This window comes from Sceloporus occidentalis, unplaced genomic scaffold (assembly GCF_023333645.1).
Source record: "Sceloporus occidentalis isolate IW3139 unplaced genomic scaffold, rSceOcc1.0.p SCAF_7, whole genome shotgun sequence".
Lineage (NCBI taxonomy): Eukaryota > Metazoa > Chordata > Lepidosauria > Squamata > Phrynosomatidae > Sceloporus > Sceloporus occidentalis.
Genome location: NW_028316987.1, coordinates 1,140,505 through 1,144,484, shown reverse-complemented (window position 1 = coordinate 1,144,484; position 3,980 = coordinate 1,140,505). Strand labels below are relative to the sequence as shown.

Here is a 3,980-nt window from a genome sequence, read left to right as displayed (position 1 = left end):
CCCCAAATGGTTTCCCCCCACTCCAGGAACAACTTTTCCCCCATGGTCCACAAGGCCTGTCAAAGTACAGAAACCTTTTTACATGTTGGATGAGGATTTCCAGGAGTTTCCAGTTTTGTTTATTTGGTGTCATTTGCATCCCCAGGTGTGCTCTGGCTTCAGTGGGTCCTGAGAACATTGGTTTTGCCTCCCTAATTATTCAAAGACTGAAGTCCTGTACAAGGCCTCTTTTTTGAAGCATTTCAGAAAGCATGCCCTCTCCTCCTTTTCCCATTTTCTGTGCTATCCCAGCCCTCATTAGAAGGCGCCTTAAACAATTCTGTGCCTCTGTCCTTGCCTCACTTGAATGCCACCCAGCACATTGCAATGTGTATTCAGTACCTTCATGCCCACTCTTAGATAGCACTGCTTGATTATCATGTTCTTTTCCCTGAAACCTGAATTTTTCCAGAAATATAGATCTTTACATAAAAGTTGGGGAAACAAATATTAGGACCAGGAAGTTGGGTCTTTACAAAAACAGCCAGCATGGTGTAATGGCTTGACTTTTAGAGTCAAGCTCCAGGAGACCAGAGTTAGAATCCTTGGTCAACCATGGAAACTCACTTGGTGATCTTGGGCAAGTGACACTTCTCAGCCTCAGAAGACAGCAAACCCCGTGAATAAATCTTGCCACAAAAACCCTATAATAAAATCTCCGTAAGTCTTGAAGGCATATAACAATTCGTCCTTGTGAGCTAAAAGAGAAGAAGAGATTTAGAAAAGAAATAACCTGGACTCTTTCAGGAAGATATTACTGGTTGTAGAACATATGCCTGGTTGTAGAACTGAAAGCAAGCAGGGGGATAGAGTAGGTAAAGAGGGCTGTAAGTCAGGAATATTTGTCCCACATCATCACTTTGTATTAGGCAAAGATGGCTTGATTGCTGCAGGAGTTGGGCCCAGTGCTCTGAACGGTGCAGTCACTGGAATCCATTTTACAGAGGTCACAGTGGCAACTGATAGCCACAGGGTATATGAAGGATGGGTCGACGCCTGATGGACACCCTTGCAGGAGCATGGTCTCATAGCGTACCTCCTTGTAGGTGCAGACTCTTTGATTGAAAGACGAGAGGATAGTCTTCCACAACATCTCCTGCAAAAGGAAAGGGAAAGGGAGACTATATGTGAGTAGCTTCACCTTGGTAATGTTTAATGGAGAGGAAAAGTACTTTTAGAAAAACACAGGCTTCTGGTGCTAGACCTCTGGTGGATGTCAGTGCCAGCTTCTGTAGGTCATTCTATCATTTGTATGTGCCTGAGTTGAAAGGATCTTGTCCCACCCAGTCTTTTTCCCTACCCTCTTATGCACACATACACACCCTAGTCTCACAGTAGCCACTGCAGATGGAGGTGGTGATGGTCATGCAGACGGGGCAATCATCTTTTTCAGCTGCTATGGTGGCATTGACAGGATGGCAGGCCAGGCTGCTGCTCCTGCGGCTGGCACAGTGAGTAGCAGCCAAGAGTAAGAATGCTGCAACCAAGGGCTTCTTTCCCTAGACAGGAAGAGTGAGAGACAGGAGAAATGAGTATAGAGAAATCTGGAGAGCAAGCCAAGGATGAGATATCCAGGCCTTTTCACACCACATAATTGTACCACTATGGAATCCTGGAATTTATAGTTTGGTGAAATATTAATACTTGCTGGCTGAGAATTATAGATACCATTCCCTAAACTGCAAATCCGGGGATTCCATAACAAGTTGCCAGATTTTAGCGATGGTGTGGAATCGGAATAGAAGCTGAATGTCCTGTAAGAAGATCCAGGAAGATACGACCTTTAGACTAGTTTTAAAGGAATTCTGGTAAAGGATGACAGATTTGGTTGGTCAGAGTTTTTGAAAGAATGGTCACTGCTGCAATTGTTCTGGACTACAGCTCCCATGACCCTAACCGTAGGCTGGGTGGGAATGATGGGAGTTATACACCAGAAAAAAACTCAAGAATCGCAATCTGGAGGATGAAAAGTTCTGGACTGAAAACTGGGAAAAATACTTTTGGGGACTACAGCTCCCAATGTCCCACATCCAGCATGATTTCTGATCATACTGGCTGGGGGAATTCTGGGAGTTGTGGCTTAAAAACAAGCTTTTCCATGCTGAATGCTTCCCATTGGTTAAAAAATAGCTAGATGTCAGATTCTGTTAGCTTCGCCAAGGCAGCTGCTGGCAATTTGCACCCCTCCATCCTAAATCCATAGCAGCGATGAAGATGCTTTAGGTCAGCCATCCGGATGATCTCACAGCTGTCGGGTGTGGATGATGAAAGCTGTAGTCCAGTACATCAGCAGGATGCCTGATGTGTGGTAGCAACAGTATAGGCCTGGTCCTCTGGGTCTTTTGGGCCCCTGAAATTTTCATCACACAGTCCACCCCATTTAAAAGAAACAGGGTAGTACAGGTATAAGCACAAAGCATACACATTGATTTGTTCAGTATTACAGTAAGAATTAAATATTTTAACCTGTTTCCCTGTTTCCAGTGTTTTAGCACACTGAGTACAAAGTCACTGAGATGACTGAAAAGCATTTCAAGCACATAAATTCTTACCTGGTATTTTATCAGTAATATTTAGTTAATAATGGTCCCATTGTATTGCCACTGTTATGCTGCAGGTAAATAGATGCAGCAGCTCCTGCTAACTATTATGGGGTGGAATCCCCCCAAAGTTTGAAATTATGCCATTCTTCTGGACTTTGTTGGACCTACAGCTTCTGGATGTAGACTTGCTCCATCTCGGTGTCAGTGAAGGAGGAGAATAATGCCATGCTGACTCTCACATTAAAGACTCTGGAAGCACCAGATCCATTCTGTTCTTGAGAGCTAAGCAGTCAGGCTGCCAAGGAATGTCAGGTACTGAGGGCTATATTTCGGAAAAACAACTGGTGAAACCACCTCTTTGTATTCTTAGCTTGAGAAAACCCTACGTGGAGTCACCATAAATCAAGAGGGAATTTGAAGGCATGCCCACAGCTCACAGTACAGTATTGCAGGGTTACCATGCATGATTAGCTTTTTTCTTTCTTTCTTAAATCCCTTTATGGGTATCTATTAAAAACATGCAAGCATGCACATTTTGTCAGGTGTGATAGGTAGATAACTTTATCTGTAAAGTTGTTCACAGCTCAGTGCTATGCATGCTTGCTCAGCTGTGCCCAACCATACTCTGTGGAGCATATTTTAAAGAAGTATGCATAAGGTTAAAGATGCCACTGCATAGTGTTGCCTTTCTTCTAACCTAGTACATTTGAAAGAAATCTTAGAAGTCTAGGTCAACCCTCCGCTCAGTGTTGCAATTACACCAATAGCATCCCAAATTGTCTTTGAAAAAAGGAAAAAACACCATCTCCCAAAACCAAGTATGTCAAATAGCTGCTACCGTTTGGATGGTTTTCCTGCTATTTAGCCAAGAACTCCTTTCTTGCTGTTTCCCATCCATCACTTTCAGTGCTGCCCTCATCACACATTAAAAAAGAACAAGGTGTATCCATTGGTTTAGAATCACAGTAGCTCACGCACTCCTTCAAGCAGTGCCTACAGCAGTGAATGTGCATGAGTCATGCACGCATCTCACATTCAGCTTGTGGAGATGGCCCTTTCATTTGCACATACCTGTATCAACTTCATTCTGTCTCCTGAGCTTGGGAGTCCACCTGCCCTATTTTACATCTTCTTTTATATGTATCTTTCCCACCCACCCACTCCACACCCCGTCACCCAACCTCAAGGACAAGTAAAAGAGGGGTATCATGTCTCATGGCCCAACCAAGCTGCATCTGCAAAGCATGCTAAAGGGCACACTGCAGTCCTTGCTGTTCTTGGAAGCCTTAGCTTCTATTCCTAGGTTCTACTTCAGCCAGTACTTGATTCTTCAAAAGCTGTGGCAGTGTTGCGTGTGTGTGTGTGTGTGTGTGTGTGTGTGTGTGTTTTGTTTTCCTT

At 43.9% G+C, this 3,980-nt stretch overlaps 1 protein-coding gene across 1 annotated transcript; it reads right to left on the bottom strand.

Annotated features, from left to right (window-relative positions):
* Positions 1-904: 904 nt before the first annotated feature.
* On the bottom strand, positions 905-3,677 carry LOC149308981 (lutropin subunit beta-like). The gene is made up of 3 exons (XM_089534050.1): positions 3,654-3,677; positions 1,362-1,538; positions 905-1,135 (listed from the first exon to the last, which is right to left on the bottom strand). The coding sequence occupies exons 1-3, from the start codon at positions 3,666-3,668 to the stop codon at positions 905-907; spliced, it is 423 nt and encodes a 140-aa protein (XP_089390176.1). The 5' UTR covers positions 3,669-3,677.
* Between the last annotated feature and the right edge of the window lie 303 nt (positions 3,678-3,980).

Bases quoted from the DNA above. Each gene is read 5' to 3' on its own strand.
- LOC149308981 (XM_089534050.1), bottom strand. The intron at 1,136-1,361 runs GTGTGTATGTGT...TTCCTTTTGCAG, and splicing joins GTGGCTACTGTGAGACTAGG to GAGATGTTGTGGAAGACTAT.